The sequence below is a fragment of the Rhinichthys klamathensis genome, unplaced genomic scaffold, assembly GCF_029890125.1.
Source record: "Rhinichthys klamathensis goyatoka isolate OS25496 unplaced genomic scaffold, OSU_Roscu_1.1 h1tg000168l_1, whole genome shotgun sequence".
Taxonomy (NCBI): Eukaryota; Metazoa; Chordata; class Actinopteri; order Cypriniformes; family Leuciscidae; genus Rhinichthys; species Rhinichthys klamathensis.
Window position 1 is genome coordinate 1,357,853 of NW_026606699.1, and position 18,709 is coordinate 1,376,561.

The 18,709-nt window shown below is 37.6% G+C and overlaps 2 protein-coding genes across 2 annotated transcripts; both read left to right on the forward strand.

The window, feature by feature from the left end:
- Positions 1 to 394: 394 nt before the first annotated feature.
- LOC130091542 (polyadenylate-binding protein 1A) lies at positions 395 to 8,440 on the forward strand. Its single transcript, XM_056259482.1, has 15 exons — positions 395 to 1,042; positions 1,708 to 1,901; positions 1,983 to 2,098; positions 2,385 to 2,524; positions 2,897 to 2,991; positions 3,078 to 3,215; positions 3,337 to 3,432; positions 3,628 to 3,900; positions 4,654 to 4,744; positions 4,839 to 4,949; positions 5,032 to 5,180; positions 5,976 to 6,060; positions 6,173 to 6,303; positions 7,911 to 8,006; positions 8,112 to 8,440. Exons 1-14 carry the CDS (start codon positions 850 to 852, stop codon positions 7,998 to 8,000), a joined length of 1,902 nt encoding a protein of 633 aa, XP_056115457.1. The 5' UTR covers positions 395 to 849; the 3' UTR covers positions 8,001 to 8,006; positions 8,112 to 8,440.
- A 7,938-nt stretch (positions 8,441 to 16,378) lies between these two features.
- nr0b2a (nuclear receptor subfamily 0, group B, member 2a) lies at positions 16,379 to 18,142 on the forward strand. Its single transcript, XM_056259491.1, has 2 exons — positions 16,379 to 17,154; positions 17,454 to 18,142. The coding sequence occupies exons 1-2, from the start codon at positions 16,629 to 16,631 to the stop codon at positions 17,693 to 17,695; spliced, it is 768 nt and encodes a 255-aa protein (XP_056115466.1). The 5' UTR covers positions 16,379 to 16,628; the 3' UTR covers positions 17,696 to 18,142.
- Positions 18,143 to 18,709: the final 567 nt, after the last annotated feature.

Sequence of the window (18,709 nt, forward strand, 5' to 3'; positions counted from 1 at the left end):
CCTAATTGAACTAAAGCCTAATCCTGTCTTAATCTAAATCATGTCTGTGAAACCAGGCCATAAGTTCATAATTATGACATTAAATAGGCCTAATAATTGAGATTTTTTAATCATAATTGAGATTTTTTTAAATCTCATAATTATGATTTAGTGTCATAGTATGACATCATTTCGACGTTATCTCATCATGCCCATATTTTATGTTATAACTATGACTTTTTTATGTCATAATTAAGATTTAGCAAAGCATGATTTTTTTTCTAATGTGGCGGAAATGTGCTTCAATACACTTTTATTCTATCAGGCCATTGACTCTTATTTTGCTCTTACGTAAAAAATATAAAAGAAGCTCACGCAACTTCCGGCGAGGACGCCTTCTTATCTGAGCCGTACTTCCGCTTCTCTCCCCCTACCTTGTGCGGTGCGAGAGAGAGCGCGTGTGCCACAGAGCCTCGGCACACTCATCTTATATAAAAAATCAAAAATACAAAAAAAAATCACAAAACAAGAAAAAAATACAAACAAAAAATCTACTTTTATTGCCGAGTACCTCGGTGAAGCAGGATCAGCGGACAGATTTGAGAAGTTTATTATTAAGGCAGCACCGCAGTAGGCCTGAGGAGATTTTAATCATCTTATCATCGATACCGCGAACACGTCGACGCCAAATCGGTACCAAACGCGTTTTAATTAGTCTCCAAGACTGTTCTTTAAGGGTATTTATCGTGTTAAAGCGTTTTCGATAGGTAAGTTAAACCGAGGAGATTGGAGCTCGTGCGTCGCCATTACTAAGCTCGTCAGTTTTTCCAGGTGTTTCGGTAGATCGCTCTTTTGTCGTACGGAAGAAAGATGAACCCTAGCGCTCCAAGTTACCCTATGGCCTCCCTGTATGTGGGTGATTTGCACCAGGATGTCACCGAGGCCATGCTTTACGAGAAGTTCAGCCCTGCCGGGCCCATTCTGTCCATTCGGGTGTGCAGGGACATGATGACCCGCCGCTCTCTCGGTTACGCCTACGTCAACTTCCAGCAACCCGCTGACGGTAAGCTAACGCTCCCGGTTCATTTCTAACACGATGTTTTAAATTGCATTTAGATGTCCAGCTAGTTGGGAATCACGGACACGTGCAGCACGTGACCGTCCTCCGGTTCACATTTTAAGTTCAATGTTTATTAACGATTCTTACACGTTTGTATTAGGACTAATGAATGTCGTAGTTGCCGTTTCTGCGGCCAAGAGAAGTAACGTTATCTTATCCCAGGACATTAACGTTAACCTCACGAACAGACATCCCCACATTTGTGTTTTACGAATCATGTCCTTGTACATATTTTGTTGTGTGTACCGGAAGCTTCAAGACAAATGCAATGTGTAATGAATCTCATTCTGATTCTATAAAAAAAAAAAAACTTGTATGTGTGGTTTGAAATATGGATTTGGTCCCTGTATTCATAATTCAATTTAATGACGACACAACCAATGTAGAAAATTGGTGAAATGAGTAGGCTACTTGTTGTACACATGATGTACTCTGACTAGCGCTAGAGGGCGCTACACAACCCATGTTAGTAAGTCCAAAATACATATAGATGTATGTTTATAGAACCAGCAGTCTAGCAATAATTGTTTATGTTGACTTTTGCTGTTAAAGTTTGTTGGTCATAACTTAATGCTAATATTTTAATGTATTTTAATGAACTGTTTCAGCTGAGCGTGCCTTGGACACAATGAACTTTGACGTGATTAAGGGACGACCCGTCCGCATCATGTGGTCCCAGCGAGACCCCTCACTGCGCAAGAGTGGTGTGGGCAACATCTTCATCAAGAACTTGGACAAGTCCATCGACAACAAGGCCCTTTATGACACATTCTCTGCCTTCGGAAACATCCTGTCCTGCAAGGTAATAAACGTGTGTTTGCGGTGATGTGCATGTTTCTGGTGTTTGGTGCTTGTGCTCAGTGCTGGTGTTCTCTTCCTGAAGGTGGTTTGCGATGAGAACGGCTCTAAAGGATACGGCTTTGTACACTTTGAGACCCATGAGGCCGCAGAAAGAGCCATTGAGAAAATGAACGGCATGTTGCTCAATGACCGCAAAGTGTAAGTGTGCATTTGAATTAACTACATTGTACTAAATTGTTGGTTTGGAGTGTGCTAATTCTGTTTCAAGCATGATTCATACTAATTTAAGAAAACATTTTTTAGTTACTTGAAGATATTAGTATTTATCATGTAAAATTAAAAGGTTTTATAACTGTTCATTGAAGTATTAGTGTTATGGTTATTTAAAAACGTATTACTCTTGAGTTTGTCATGAATATAGCCTTATAGTCTTAAATAAATTCACATATTCAGGATAATTATGGTAACTTATTGCATCTTAAAGGTTCGTCGGTCGCTTCAAGTCTCGCAAGGAGCGCGAGGCTGAGATGGGCGCCCGTGCCAAAGAGTTCACCAATGTTTACATCAAGAACTTCGGAGAGGATATGGATGACGAGAAGCTGAGGGAGATATTCAACAAATATGGTGGGTATTTTGCTGCTAATAAAAGCCTGTTCACTCCAAGAATGATAGCTATAAAGATTATAACTATATTAGCATCAACAATGTCGATCTGTGTATGAGGGTGCGCTGTCGTCTATAAAGCGGGATGGATTCTGATTGGCTGTCAATGTTTTTATTGTTCATCAGCTGGGAGAAAAGTAGTTCTTAAAGTGATTTCAATGACTTTGTTTCTCTCTGGAGTTATATTTGTAGTTGTGGACTCTGTTGTTTTATATTTAGAATGATTTTACAACTGCATCTTTATGATTATAGTTATTGTCCTTTGTGTACATGGGCCTGCTTTTGACCTTATTGCACGAATCAGATCTTTGAAGTGTTCGGCTGTCATTACAGGTCCAGCACTGAGCATTCGCGTCATGACCGATGAGAGCGGCAAATCTAAAGGCTTTGGCTTTGTCAGCTTTGAGAGGCACGAGGATGCCCAGAGGGTGAGTAGAAACAGATTAATATCATTTTGTAATCCTCACTACTGTGACAAAGTGTTGTATCCTGATGCGTTTCCTCTGATCATCAGGCTGTGGATGAGATGAATGGAAAAGAGATGAACGGAAAGCAGGTTTACGTGGGCCGTGCGCAGAAGAAGGGCGAACGCCAGACAGAGCTCAAGCGCAAGTTTGAGCAAATGAAGCAGGACCGCATGACTCGCTACCAGGTAAAAAATGACCCGTGTTTGGCTGATATGAACATTTAGATGATGCAAATGAGGGTGGTGAAGTTTTTAATGGGTCATTGATGCTTGTCCTTGAACTTTGAATTCATCTTGTTTTTAACAGGGAGTAAATCTCTACGTGAAAAATCTGGATGACGGCTTGGATGACGAACGCCTGCGTAAAGAATTCGCACCATTCGGCACCATTACCAGTGCTAAGGTACAAACAAATCCAATAAATTGCCATAAGCTTTATTACTTTTAAAGTCTCCACTTTCAATTTGTCAATTTTAAATTGAATCATGAAATCTGTCTCAAATCATTGGTTTTCCTGGAGGTTTGTTTGGATGATTGACGTAAATTCCCTCACAAGCATCAGAATTGATGGCTGTTGTATCTTTTGTGATCCACTCAGGTGATGATGGAAGGTGGCCGCAGTAAGGGTTTTGGGTTCGTCTGCTTCTCTTCCCCTGAAGAAGCCACTAAGGCTGTGACTGAAATGAATGGCCGTATCGTCGCCACCAAGCCCTTGTACGTCGCGCTGGCCCAGCGGAAAGAAGAGCGCCAGGCTCACCTCACCAGCCAATACATGCAGAGGATGGCCAGTGTCAGAGCCGTACCGAACCCCGTCATCAACCCCTACCAGCCCGCACCACCATCTGGATACTTCATGGCAGCCATTCCACAGGTCAGATAACACTCTTCTATTAAAGGTGTGGTCACATTCACCATTGTTCAAATAAATTGACAGCAACTGTTCGAGTTGGTCATTAGAATTTGCCATGTTGACCAATGAAAAGCTGCTTGGTTAGAAAGCATGAACTGCGAATTCAAATTTTGTTCAGCTATAAAGCAGCTCTACCGAAAAAAATTGTCATTATTCAGCCCAATTCATTTCAAGTTTTGTTTTCAATAAATAGTGTCAGTGCAGTTATAAATTCTGTGGTTGGTGGAAACCATAATGTACATTTTGAAAATCACTGGGAACATATCTACACACTCGCTGTCGAATAGGCCACTCCAGACTAAGCCATGTCTTTGTTAATGGGTAAAGATCCTCCTTTATGCACCTATTGCCAGAGTCCTTTATCGCTGTTCTGATGGACTGTGATTGCTTGAACTGTTACGACTTTTTACTTTTCACTCTTATGAAAATATTTTTAATGAAGATCAGATTTAGTTGTAGAATATTAATTATTTTTTTCAAAGATGCACTTTAAAAGCCTTTAATAAACATGGCATTAAGCTATAAACAATGTCTGTGCAGTCAAATCTATAATTTTAATGAATATTAAGCGTCAACTGGGCAAGAAAATAGACAATTGAACTTTTTTCTGTGAAGTTTTGCTAATTTCTTCACCTTAACATGAATCATGAAGTGACAATTCAGAACCTTTTGTTATTCCTCATTGATTCACATTCCCTTTTGTGTGATTGACAGGCTCAGAATCGTGCTGCGTACTATCCCACCAGTCAGCTCGCACAGCTCCGCCCCAGTCCTCGCTGGGCCACTCAGGGTGTCCGCCCACAGCGTGAGTAGCTCCACCCCCTTTTCCTCCCGGTATACTTGTACTGTAAACCGTAACGGTTCACGTCATTGTTTTTTGTTTCTCGTTTCCATTGTAGATTTCCAGAATATGCCCAATGCTATCAGGCAATCTGCACCCCGTCCACAAACCTTCGGTGCCGTGCGTCCCGCCTCCCAGGTCCCCCGAATGATCCCCTCACAGCGCATGGGTGAGTGATGAACCTTGCTGTTATACATGCAAGTGCATTACTCTAGTTCATTGATCCTGAGTTTCCTCTTTCTTCCTGGCAGCGTCTCAGGCGATGGGACCTCGTCCTTCTGGGGCAGGTGCCGCTACTGGTACCGCTCAGGTGAGAGGAGTGGCACAGTACAAGTATGCTCCTGGAGTCCGCAACCCGCAGCAGCACATGCCCAATCAGCCGCATGTTCCCATGCAGCAGGTATTAGTTTTACTTTTGATGGCACTTGTTGTTGATTCCCCAAAATATATGTCTGCTATTTAAAATCATTTGAGAACTAGTGCATCCCAATTTGCATACTTGTGCACAATTCTGTGATATTTTGTAGTATAGTGATCACACTAAAAAATTCCAAAAGAAAATGTGCACTTTAGTACCCGGATGATGCACTTGTGGAAGTGTCGAATGTTGGACTCTTCATGCACTCAACTGACACACTTCAATTACGTAGCCATATCAGGCTATGATGCTGGATCATAAAATAACCTTATACAATTCATTCTCTAGACTGTTGAGTATAGTGCGTCATTTGGAAGAAACAATTAAACTTGTAATGTAACCTATTATTGCACAGCTCTATATATAAAGTAGGATCTATATTATATCCAACATTATCCACATAAATAAACTGAAAATAAATGGTGTACTATTTTTACTTTGTAATTATTTGTGAAATTTACTAGAAGTTTTCTAAGGATCGGCAAGTTACATTGAATTAAATGTGAAAATTAAGTAGAAATAGTATTTGCTTGTAAAATATACTCCAATAATCTGTTTTATTAACTGCTTTGAACAATCGTTTTACACAAATGATACTATTTAGCAAACCTCAATTGCCTGATTTTGAATTGTCACAAAATGTAACTATTATCGGCTATTAAGTAGTGTCCAACTTAATTTGCATACCCAACTTTACAAGGTGAACATCACAGCATGTTATCTTGCAGAAGTGTTTTCAGGTTTTTTCTAATGTTAATATATTTGACTCCTGTTCAGCCTGCGGTCCACGTTCAAGGTCAGGAGCCACTGACTGCGTCCATGTTAGCTGCCGCCCCTCCACAAGAACAGAAGCAGATGCTGGGTGAGTGGTTCGATCTGTCTTGCTCCTGTTTTGCTTCCCTTAATTGATTAGATAAATTAAATGTAAATGTTTATTTTAAATATCTCATACATGCTGCTCTCCCCCGCCACAGGTGAGCGTCTGTTCCCGCTCATCCAGAACATGCATCCCAGTCTGGCTGGAAAGATCACTGGTATGCTGTTGGAGATCGACAATTCAGAGCTGCTCCACATGCTGGAGTCTCCGGAGTCTCTGAGGTCAAAGGTCAGTGGTCATGTGATCTTTTCTTTTTGTTTTTTCAAGTTATTGGATTTGTCCTGATATTGGGGATATCACTGCTCCTAGTGAAAATGTACGTAAAAACTATCAAGATGTATGAAACGGACAAAAACAGTATCTTTTTTATTTCTGTTACAAATATTCATGTCACTGAAGTACTGGGAGTCTGAGATAAAAGTTTATAGTTCGGATATAAACACTGCTGTCTACGAAAGCTATCAAAATAGAGTAAAGGTCCCATTTAGGAAGTAACATGGTGCTTCATATAGGGGTGCACGATTCAGAAAATGTCACGATTCGATACCGATTTTTTGTCTCAGGATTCGATTCAAAAACGATTCTCGATTCAAAAAACGATTCGCAGTATATAAATGTAGTTTACTTTTTCCTATGTGATTGATTGCAGTAGACACAATTTAAAAGAAAAAAAACACAACAAATTAAATGTAGTTTGATATTACTTTGTCTTCATACAAAATTAAAAACTTTTGCAACTAAAAAGTGCAAAGTGCCACGCTTTGGCCAGCTTTCAAATACATTTAATTCAAGCTTAAATAAAAAGCTTTTACATTTAGCTTTAAAGTGCTGTAGTCAGATCAAACAAACAATTGTGCTAAATGTGGTTTAAGGACTACTACAGCTACCAGGTTGACTGTTGAAATGTGAACTCGACTGGGCACATTGAACTTCCTAAAAATATATACTAATGTCATAGAACCCTTGCGCAATTATTTTAAATGGATTTTAAAAAGCCACCGCTACTGGTAACATCTATGGTTAGATTGATTGTTTAGATCCAGTGAAGTCGTTCATAGGCGTAATTTGCGGGTATCTCCAGTTAACTAGCAGAGCATTCATTTAGTTCGCTATTAAATAAGAGATCTGTTGTTTTTTAAATCAAACTGAGCGCTCGTTGTCGCTGCTATCAGTGTCATGGATACAGTTGTTCTCTTGTGGCTCGCGCGCTTCAATCTATCGCCGTTGTGGAGACTCTGGTGAAATCACAAAATAAAATGCACACAAACGTGATGAACATATTCGGTTTTGATGAGAGAGAAAAAACTATACGAGTGCGGTTTAGAACCCGTAACCTCTGACACGCTTGGCAAAAGATCTACAGAACTCAAACATAAGATCTGCGGATCGATGCATTTATTCACGGGTTGAGCAGAGAGGCTGCACAGTTTGACCAGCGGGCGGCAAGAACTTGCAATGTAACTATTTATCAGACCGGCCCTCGCGGCCTCGAAACACTATCGGACCACCGGTAAAAGTCCCGACTCACCCGATTGCCACTCCGCCCGTGTACGCCATTAAAAAAAATGTATGAACCGATTTTTGGAATTCTATGAATCGATTCTGAATCGGTAAAGATTGAATTGCGATTCAAATGTGAATGGATTTTTTTGCACACCCCTAGCTTCATATAACGATTACATCATAAAGCCACCAGATGGTGACAAGTGACTTAATAGTCTGTTCAGAAACGTAGGAGAATGGTGATCTCTGTTTGAAACAATAAAAAAGCGTGATTCTCAATGTATCCAGAATCAAGCAGGTCTAGTGTGTAATCGCTGTTACATGTATTCCAGGTGGATGAAGCAGTAGCGGTGCTGCAGGCTCACCAGGCCAAGGAAGCCGCCCAGAAATCAGTCCCCAGCACTGCTGTGCCGGCCGTCTAACACAAGGTGAGAGAAGATGGGTTTTGCTAATTCATGATGATTTTATGCATTAATTTTCTCTGCTTGACATTGTTTGAATACACCTTTTCTGATTTATTTGTTTATTTCCAGAATGAACCTCTCTGGCCCTGACTTCACCAAGAAGGACGCATTAAAAAAGAGAATAAATATAGAAAAACCAGAAACTCAAAACAGAAAAAAACCCTACAATGATTACATCCAAATATTTTGCCAGGTTGAGAGAGCTCTTGACCTTGATTTATAATTAAAAATGTACAAAAAAACAGAAAACTTTTAATTTCGAAAATTCCAAAACATTCCTTTCTTTTTATTCCTCTTAATTGAATGCTCATTGTCAATTGTGTTCTTGCAGTTGATAGCTGAACATTTGGAAAAGTACATTGGATTAAACTGCTTGAATAAATACAACTTTAAACATTTTATTGTTCGTTGTGTTATTTTAATAATTTGACTTGTGCTAAAAATCTTTGGAATGGATGAGTTAAAGCAGTTGCTTTCATTCTCAGAAATGCTCATTACTCTTTTTAAAGGGACATGCAAACATTTGAAAAAATGTGTAAGCTTGGCATACTGAATGCTGTGAAATTCATTTAGTGATTTCAGAGTTCACCAACTGTAAGGTCTCTGCCTCTGGAGATCACTGGGTTAATGCCCTGAAGGACGCGAGGATGGTGTTGGTGAGACTGGGGTCAGTTGTAATGCAATCAATGTCTTCAGTCACAAGCCTGAGTGACACTGCTTGGCACATGATCAAACGAGTTTTCCACTATTGGAGAACTGTTGAGGTTCTTGGGGTCTAGTTAAATATATAAATTGCAGGTGTTGCATTCAATTCACATTTAGTTGTATAGCGCTTTATCATTTCAAAGCAACTTTACAGAAAATGCATGCTTCTACATTACAATTTAGAGTGATCTGAATCAAAGGTGACCGTCTAAAGTTATGTGTTTTAGACATACAAATCACACAGCTAAATACAGGGTTTCCGCGGGGTCATAAAAAGTCATAAAACGTCTTAAATTTAATAATAAGAATTTTAGGCAATAAAAAGTCATAAAAACGTCCGGCTTTTCCATACAAGGTCATAAATTACATTTAGCCACATCTTAAATTGATATGCTCATTCATTCATTATCGCGATATAATGTTTTCTCTATAAAACGATATCAAGAGTTCGATAAATGTTAGATCATGTTTATGCGCCAAAAGCGGAACGAAACTCATTTGAACCGCGCGCGCCTCACGGAGCGTTTATCCGCTCGGCTCAAAGTCCAAACGGCAGCGTAGCGCGATCAAGATCACTAGAGCAGACGCGTTCTTTTACTGTCTATGGTTAACTTTGATCAGTCTCGATCACGAGATCCAGTGAGAAGCACTTGAATTCAGCGAAGAACACAAATGTCTCAGTGATTTAAACCAGTTTAAAGGCAGATGAAACAGCGCTGACGAACAGGAGAAACACTGTGCGCAACTATACAGTCAGAAAGCTTTTCCATCTACACATTTACATCCTTTACCATGGTTTTACTGTAACGTTAGCCTAGTAATATTAACTGCACCATGAAATGTGGGATACATATTGAATTGTATTATATTATTAATGTAGACAATGTATTAAAGGACTAATGGAATATAATTACAGTATTTATGTATTTAGGCTATAGCCTACTGTTTTTCATACATTTCATAAAGATACGTGCCATCAAAGTCAGGCAACACAAACCTGTTTCAAGACTTGAAACAATATCCCCCATTAGCACATGCAGAAACTAAGAAATTAATTTTGAAATAAAGATATTATTTTTGTTAAGGAAAAAATACAAATGTTTGAATGTTCTACCTCAGATTTGTGAAATGTTTACCTGTTTGGCAAGTGTTTGTCATGATATGTTTTGACAATAAAGAGTAGTTTAAAACCACAATTAACGCTCTGGTTTCTACAACTTTCAGTTAGGAACAAAAATCTGCCTTCAAAGTTCAAAGAAATAAAGAATTGACATTTATCGTCATAATTATCGATATTGACTGATATTATCGTGATAAGTGTTGTGTTGTTCCTGTGTTATTGATACTTAGGAAAAGGGAGCCTTCAGTTTGTTACTCTTAAGAAAATGGAACCTTTAAATAATTAAACTTATTACTTTTAATGAAAGTCAATAAAAAAAAAGACTTTTGAAAGGAAGTTATTTTTCGTAATTCGAGTAGGTCATAAATTTAAATCATATTGGTCATAAAAAGGTCTTAAAAGGTCTTAAATTTGACTGACTAAACCCTGCAGAAACCCTGTAAATATGTTTTAATTTAAAAGAAATTTAAGGCAGAAACAATGAGCTCATTGAACTAATGATGAATGCATGTTTAACAATTATCACAGGAAATTGGTGCATGTTGCATTGGATTATTGTATTTTTTTTTTTTTTTTTGAATGTATACATAAAAATGGTTAGTTCACTTAAATTTCTTTGATTATTCTGTTGTAACTAACACTTTTCAGTTTTTTGCCATCGACTTAGTTAAGTTGAAATAGTATCTAAAAATATAATTTATATAGATCAGTGATTGGTACCTATTATTAGATACTATAGTACTTATTGGATATTTGTAAGTCGTACCTAGCTATTAAATAGATACTAGCATTTGTAACTAGCATTTATTTCATACTGCTACATTATATAGCCTTCTTGTACTTACATATTAAATAGATTTTTAGTACTTAACTTATTCATTAGATAATATACATGTATTAGATCAGTACTTATTCCAAATGTTAATAGTAAGATTTTTATTACATTAGTCATTGCAAGACGAGTAAAAATAAATAAAAAAGCAGTTGTGACAGATGTCATAATTTCGACTTTTTGTCTTAATTTTGACTGTCATAACCATAATTGTAATTTAACAAAGCATTTTTGTCGAATGTGGCGGAAATAGGCTTTATAGGGAACAGCTTGTCAAGGCCGTTGCGAGTGACTGTTCAACTATATTTAGTCAGCTTTAAACCCTCGACATCACACATCTTATTGGTGAGTTGTAAACAATTATTCTTACTAAGCTGAAGTTTGTTTTTGTGTTTCTGAACGTTAATGTGAACGTCAGCATTCCCAAGCTAAGTTAAATGTTTGGTGGTGTTGTTCATGGTTTGCTTGCGTTCTTCGTAACTTAAGTTAACGGCAGTGTTGTTGATTAAAAGTGAGCAGCATTTAGCAGAACCATCACAAATATTCGACATATCACGCATTCCGTATATGAGTATTATGTTCTATAGGATTATTGGGCTTGAAACAAAACCTTTAATTAATTTTTTTTTTTTACCTGATAATTACTTATCTTACACTGACGGCAGGAAAACAGGTTATTTGGGTTCACCAATCGAAGAAAAACGAAACGATCTCGACCTGGCCTTCAACTTTACAGCTCAGTCATTCTTATGACCGTCATAAAAGCTGAAATATAAATAGATTCGAGGTGCTGTCACTGAGGAACATGAAGCACGTCCTGTTGATAAGACTTGTGTTGTGTGGAATATGAAGGTGAAAAATTGTGGCATTTGACCTGAAATAGTTGAACTACCACACAGTAGGCAGACAGGCAACTGTTTTCTCGATTATTGCGTTCAAGATGATGTTAAACCTCTTGTTCTGTTGCAATAGTTTTAGGTCAAGGCTGTAGAAAGTCATCCAGTAAATGTCACATGTGAATTTAAGTTCATACGTCTTTACATTTACAGCAGGTTTATGCTGCTCTAAAGGTTTATTTGTCCTTCCAATAAATGTTTAAGTGCCAAACGATCACAAAATGTTGACTTGTACGCAATATGAGGTACAGTATTTGCATGGAGGATCAGGCTAATCCACAGAAAGCTGCAGGTTCAGAAGGGGTCTCATCATGGGTACTTTAAGGATAGGCTAGTGTTCTCCCAGAAATGAAAATGATGTCATTAATTAATTACTCACTCTCACGTCGTTCCAAACCTGCAAGACTTTCGTTCATCTTCAGAACACAAATAAAAATATCTTTGATGAAATCTGAGAGATTTCTGTCCCCCCATTGACAGCTACGCAACTACCACTTTGACGCTTCAAAAAGTTCATAAAGAGATCATAAAACTGATTTGAATTGAGCGGTTAGTTAAAATCTTCTGAAGAGACTCAATTGCTTCACAAACAGAAGCTCAACCAAACCTCTTCCAGAAGTTCAAACGTGCTGCGTAACACGAGAATGAACCTCATTGGTTCTCGCACGTCATGCAAACATGCTTGAGCTTCCGTTTACCACAACTGATGTGTGAGTTGATGAAGTCAACAACTAGAGAGCATTGTAACATACTGCATCTGTTTGTTTTCTTAGCTGCACAGCTAGTAATTGGAAAGCGCTCTAGAGGGTTGTCCTGCCAGCACAGAAGATAATCGAAGAAAAACTACTACTACCAGAGGACATCTATAGATCACGCTGTTTGATGAAAACCATCATCATCTGTAAGAACCACACACACACACCCATGCCATCATGTTTAAACTACTCCCTTCTGGTAGATGTTACAATTCATTTATAGACTGAGGAATAGTTTTATTCCCAGAACTACAGATGCTCTGAACCATCTTTGACTTTTTAAGTGTCTTTAACCTTTTATTTGTTTGGCAAAGATACCTGTTACCTGTTCAGAGATAATATGAGATATTAAAATGTATACAAATTAATTTACATCTCCACACAAAGAAAAAGCAACTTTATGGACACGTAAGAACATTGAAAAGTGTTTTTTACCCATGAGAACAACTTGCATCATGCATGGCCAACAAAATGATCTGATGAGATAAAATCATTCAGTTGGCCATGCAAGAAGTTGGTGTCTATAAAGAAGATCTTTATCTAGAATGCCTTGCAAAAGTTAAAGTTCAAATGTGTGTTCCAGTTGGCTCTGGAACATTTTCATGTTGTGTTGTCTACAGAAGTGATTTCAAACCCTGTTCCTGGAGTTCCACCAACACTGCACATGCTGGACGTGTCCCTAATCAAACACACCTCCAACACTTTCACACTGTGTACTATTGAGGACCTCCAGGAACACAGTTGGGACACACTGTTTTATATATATATATATTAGGTATACCAAATGATTAAAATGTTTAAGCTATGGCTGAGAAATTACCCCCAAAAGATAATTTAAAGTCATTATTGTGTTAAATGAGAAAAGCATATAATAGACATTACAAAAAGTAGCTTTAGAACAAAATATATTTTATTTGATTCAACATTTATTACACACAAACTTTTAGGCTTCAATGGCCATGAAGGTGAGTACATGATGACAGAATTTCCATTTTTGGGTAAACTATACCTTTAATGTTTTTTTTATTAATATGGAAATATGAAGTATTTTTTTTTAATTGAAATTATATTCTAAATAAATAAGAAAGTAAAACTGCCAGTGGGTGGCAGTAAATGTCTTAATGAGTAAGTTATTGTCTGAGTCCGAAGGTACTTATTTTGAATAAGTAATTCACGACCGCTAAAAAAGTATTTTCTTTATAGTATAGGTGGGTGTAGAATGAATTTAATCTGGACATACTATATCCGGCCATGTGGTCATTATCATGTGACCTACCGCGTCGCTTCACTGCCATTCATAAATCCTCTCTCTTGGCTTTATGGTATAGTAAAGTGTCCATCGCACACTTCAGAATCTCGCCGGAATAGGTCATCCGGGTACTTTTCACATGCTGTTGTTTGCCTACTATATAGGGAAGCTTGCGATTTTGGATGCAGACATTGAGTCATTCATTCATTCGATTCGTTCAAACGGCTGATTCGTTCAGGAATTAAGTAAATGGCTCTCTTTATGAATGGGCCATTGAAACATTGGTTCACCCAATTGATTCGCTCAAAACGTGGATTCATTCAGAAACTAAACCCTGCTGTGTGTTGCTCGGAGACGCACAACAGTTCTGCTCTGACTTTATAGGTAATATTTTTTGTTGACAAAATGTAGCAAAAGCAAACAATATTATGTCTAAAATATAACAGTATTAACTTATTTTTTATCGAACTGTTGTCTAAAATCAATGTCACATGTGCACTCGTGCTATTTGGGACAAAAACATCGCTAGTTACTCGTGTGATATTGATTAACTATATAATGATAAGACAGAAACATTTTTTGCCCTGATATCTTGAATTTTAGGGTCATTCTACCTGCATTCTTAGGCTTTATCATGCAGTGGGTTTTTGTTGCCCCACAGCCCTAATATATAGGCAATATATGTCTGCGCAAAAGAGTTCTATCAATATAAAATCCTTAAACTGACGCCATGAATAAAAATCAACACTTCATATTCAATAAATATGAGCTCATAAACACCACATTTATAATATTAAAGAATTAGCTAAATGTTGTTTAAATATAGTTCTAGATTCGAGTATAGCATTTTCTTTTTTCTTGTTTCATTTGTCTGGCATAAGGAATTTCACTATCATGCTGATGATAAGATGGTGTCCTCAGTGTCTGTCTCAGACTGTCTCGACCTTCAATAAACATGGCCTTATCAAACACATTTACAACCCGTGATTCAATCACTATGATTCAGACACTGATTTGTGTGTTCTTGACTCTTTATTTTTTCTCAGGATGTTCATGTACAGTGTAAACCACAAAACAACAACATCAAGAGGTGGAATATATCTGCCATTCTGTTTAATTTCATAAGGAATATAATTCATTTGGAATTATGACAAATATAAGATGATTTATCCGATGTTGTTTCTGCCAAAAACCATGAGAGAAATTTACACGAAGAACAAATGTTATGAAACTATATCCTGTAAGTGGCTTTGGTGAGTGTCTGTGGGAAACATAAATATTCATAATGGAAATTTAAGTGGAGTCGCACAAGTAGCTACTTGTTGATTTGATTGAAAGCAATATAGTAATTAGCTTATCTGGTTAAGTTCTCTGTGCTAGGCACTGCAGAGATAGTAAAACAGGGCAAGTATCACATGACTGTGAGACACAGAAAAACATGTCAATGGTAGCGGGAATTTCTCAAGAGAGTGATAAACGGTCTTTGGTGGAAAACTTTTTACTGATTCTGACTGGCAAATGTTCCACAATGTTGATTAATTTTCTTTGTAGACTCAGCTTCATTGATCACATTACCACCTTGTTTGTGCATTCATTTAAATATAATTCAAGTGTTTGATCACTTCAATTTTTCATTATTTGACAATCAGTCAAAAGTCATTTTATCTGACTGATTTTTTTATGTTTTCTGCAGAGTCTGAAAACAGTAAAAGCAAACAAATAAAATTGGATGTAGTATAGATGGAAAAGGAATCAGCTTTAACAAAATCTCCGTGTTGCACTTAAGAACAGTCCTTACTGTGGTAAAATCACTGTAATGCTTATTGTTTATTGAAACCTATGACAGCATTGAGACACCAACGTTCAATAAACCGATCAATGTTGTAAAAAATTATTCTTTAATGAAGCAAATTGCAATATGGTTTTATAATGACTTTGAATGTGACATTCAAGCACAATTTAGATTCAAAACGGTGTTTATTAAATTGTACTTTTGCAAACAAATAATCACCCACCCAATCATATATCTAAAAAAATTATAATAATATAATGAAATATATGGGATTTATTTATAGTGTTCTTGCTAAAAATGTGTTTTAATGACCATCAATAGAAAAAGTGCATTTTGCCTCATAATGGTGACATATTATCTACGAGTGGGTGCTAACCAGCTAGCCAACCTTGAGACCTTGGTAGTACAAGGTCAATATAACGGAAGAAAAAAACCCACACAGCTTGAAAATCTTTATTATATAAATACAATTCTGTTAAAGACCTTCAGGCATTGGATTTTCTCCAATAATTTGAATATTTCACACCAAAAAAATGACAATTTACTCACACTCCAATTCCAAACCTTTCTTTCTTCTGTGGAACACAAATCAATATATTTTGAAGAACTTTGGGATCCAATGTTGGGGGACAAAAAACAGAGACATTTTGCAAAAGTTTCATTTTTCTTTTTTTTTGTGCGTGTTCCACAGAAGAAAGAAAACGATGACAGAATCGGTGAGCTGTCTCTTTAATGTCTGTGTGAGCTTCTAATCTTTAATAGCTAATGAAGTAACAGTCATCCTTCCCGTTCTCAAGGGTCAATAACCTTTTACTTCTCGCTGTTCTAGATTCGACTGTTTGTAGGTTTATAGGCGTAACGTCTGTAATGATAGGGACCATATAACTTGAGGAGTCCTTGGTCGCTTGGTACAGCTTGGTGTAATGACTTCAGCAGAGATAATATTGCCTCACCTAGAGTATATCCCAGCCTACAGTGGGTTTGTATTTAAGAGGCCTTATCTGCATTTACCCAATTGCTAAACAGCACAGGGCAGTTGTTTTGTTCACAGCAAATGTAGATTGACAGGTCAAGGTTCAGGAGTTAAACCACATGAATGCTTGTTATAAATAGGAGCCGTGTCAGTGACAGATGTGAGTCTCTCACAGCTTCAGTCTACATGCGGTTCGAGTGTTAGACACTGTGGCTTTGAGTTCTGGAAGATACCACGCATCTGCGCCATCTGATCAGTGACAACATGGATTGCGAATGTGATTGTTCAGACTACAGTAACGGACAGGCGAACGCCATCCTCTTTAACATCCTCAGCCGAGGCGAGTCGACTCAGAACGAGATGAACTACAAGCGGGTTCCTCAGTCATGCCACTGCGAGAAACGCAGGAACGTATGTCTGAAAACACCCAACGAGACGTGTCAGGTTGCTTTGGATGTGCTGGTCAAGACGATGCACTTCATGAAGAGTTTGCCGGCGTTCCAGCAACTACCACCCAAAGACCAGCTATCTCTGTTGCAGAACGGCTGGGCGCCACTTTTCATTCTGGGTCTGGCCCAGGACAGAGTTCGCTTCGAGGTTGATGACACGCCGGCACCCAGCATGCTGGAAAGAATTCTTCTCAACAACCAGGAGATGATGAACTGCGATCAAGAGCAGCCCACGATGGCCGGCGTGCAAACCCTTAAAGCGTGCCTCGTGAAGTTCTGGAGTCTGGATTTAAGCCCAAAGGAGTACGCTTATCTCAAAGGCACCGTCATATTCAATCCAGGTATGTTTTCCAAAATCAAAACTGTGTTGCACAAACTATTTAAACTGCCTATATTTTTTATATTTGTTTAATTGCATCTTTTTATGAAAGACGCCACTGATGTCTCTATGAAATTGATTATTTTCTCAATTTTAGCCATTAATTATAGCCAGTCATATATATATATATATATATATTTAGTTATTAAAACAAAATATATGTAGTTATTTATATATCATTTATTTTTATTTTTTTACCCTAAAGTATTGCTTTTAGCCACAGAGTTTATAATATACTTACCCAATATTTTCCATCTGCAGATGTTCCAGGCCTGAAGGCATCTCTGTTCATTGAGGGTTTGCAATATGAAGCTCAGCATGCCCTGAAGGAGGTCCTAGTGCCTCTTCATCCAGAGGATAAAGGGCGATTTGCTCGAATCCTCCTCACCGCATCCACTTTAAAGACCATCACTCCGAGCCTCATCACAGAGCTCTTCTTTCGGCCGGTCATTGGTCAGACAGATCTTCTGGACTTGCTGATTGACATGCTGTTCACAAGATAGTGAACCAAAGACTCACGTACTGCTTGAATTTGGACTTTCAAAAGAACATTGTTTTCTCCAGTGCTGGTGGGAAAACTGAGGTCCAAGCATTGGATGAAAATCATACTTCGTTACGCCTGAAAAAGTTACAGACTTTAGCACATCTTTATTGTTTACACAGTTTAATGAAATTACTGCACCTTTGTAATGGTATTTAGGTCACAAGTATGTGATTTATGTCTTAGTATTGATTGCTGTTGTTGTTTTTTTGCCTTTTGATAGAAGCACCGTTGCAGCTTATGGGATGGATTTTAAAACTACAAAGTATTTCTTGATAAAACTGTAGAAAGCATCTCTGCGCCTAAGGGGGGGTTCATGTATTGTCTCTGTGAGAAAGCTAGGTTAAATCTAAGGAAAACATTTGTATGTTCATAATTATACTGCAATTAAATATTTTTATACATTTTGCATTATCACTCTGAGTCTAGTGTTTGCCATATACTTTTAAATCGCTTTTATAAATACTTTTTTGTACAAATTGGAACAATTATGACAATCACATTTTCATAAGAGAAACCCTAAAACATTTGAATCACTGCACATCAGCCCCATACAATTATTTGGAGACTTAAATTATAGTTAAAATGGCTAAGTAACTTGCAATGCGACTTTCCATTTCCATTCCATTTCCGGTGAGATGAATAACTGAACACCACTCTTTTAAACATGCTATTTAACAATGTGGAATATTTTTAGTTTTGCATCCTATTTAGTGATTAGTAATCTAGTATTTAATTCCAATTTTAATCTGTCAAAGTTTATTTGCAAACAATAGTTTCTGCAGCCTCATGCTTTGCTAGTGTTATACAGCTTCATTTGTGAAAATGGTCAAATTGCGCAATTGGAATATAAAAAGTTGTGCCAGCTGGTACGTGTAACCAGAGGAAGTCTCGGGCCTCGTTGACACTGTCAGTGAAATGTGACCCAATTCCTATATTTTTTTTTCTTCTTCTAATATGTGACAGATCGGATTCG

Excerpts from the sequence above, each read along its gene's own strand:
- LOC130091542 (XM_056259482.1), top strand. The coding sequence starts at position 850 with ATGAACCCTAGCGCTCCAAGTTACCCTATGGCCTCCCTGTATGTGGGT. Across the intron at positions 2,099-2,384 it reads TTGCTCAATGACCGCAAAGT|GTTCGTCGGTCGCTTCAAGT; the intron begins GTAAGTGTGCAT and ends TGCATCTTAAAG. Across the intron at positions 4,950-5,031 it reads GATCCCCTCACAGCGCATGG|CGTCTCAGGCGATGGGACCT; the intron begins GTGAGTGATGAA and ends TCTTCCTGGCAG.
- nr0b2a (XM_056259491.1), top strand. The coding sequence starts at position 16,629 with ATGGATTGCGAATGTGATTGTTCAGACTACAGTAACGGACAGGCGAAC. Across the intron at positions 17,155-17,453 it reads CACCGTCATATTCAATCCAG|ATGTTCCAGGCCTGAAGGCA; the intron begins GTATGTTTTCCA and ends TTCCATCTGCAG.